The 338-nt window shown below is 45.6% G+C and overlaps 1 protein-coding gene across 1 annotated transcript in view; it reads left to right on the top strand.

The window, feature by feature from the left end:
- Window positions 1–263, top strand: part of LOC112093615 (uncharacterized mitochondrial protein AtMg00860-like) — a gene marked incomplete at its 5' end in the record, with an annotated part of 1,687 nt that extends 1,424 nt beyond the window's left edge. Inside the window, one exon of the mRNA XM_024172421.1 lies at window positions 146–263. Coding sequence (XP_024028189.1) covers window positions 146–263 — 118 coding nt within the window. The remainder of the gene's footprint in view (window positions 1–145) is intronic.
- Between the last annotated feature and the right edge of the window lie 75 nt (window positions 264–338).

Below are 338 nucleotides of genomic sequence, written 5' to 3'. Positions count from 1 at the left end.
TGGAGGATATGCTTCGTGCTTGTATTCTGGAATTTGGTGGAAACTGGAAGAAATACCTGCATCTAGCTGAGTTCGCTTACAATAACAGCTATCAGGCCAGTATCGGTATGGCACCGTTTGAGGTGTTGTATGGTCATCCTTGTAGGTCACCTGTTTGTTGGTTGGAACCGGAGGATAGACTTACAACTGGACCGGATGTCATTCAAGAGAATGACGAGAAGATAGCTGTGATTCGAGAACGCCTGTTGACAACTCAAAGCTGACAGAAGAGCTATGCTGACAGAAGGCATAGGCCTTTGGAATTCCAAGAAGGTGACTTTGTTCTGTTGAAGGTTTCC

The sequence above is a fragment of the Morus notabilis genome, unplaced genomic scaffold, assembly GCF_000414095.1.
Source record: "Morus notabilis unplaced genomic scaffold, ASM41409v2 Scaffold3279, whole genome shotgun sequence".
NCBI lineage: Eukaryota > Viridiplantae > Streptophyta > Magnoliopsida > Rosales > Moraceae > Morus > Morus notabilis.
The sequence above is the reverse complement of the archived record's forward strand: the minus strand, read 5'-3'. Positions and strand labels throughout refer to the sequence as shown.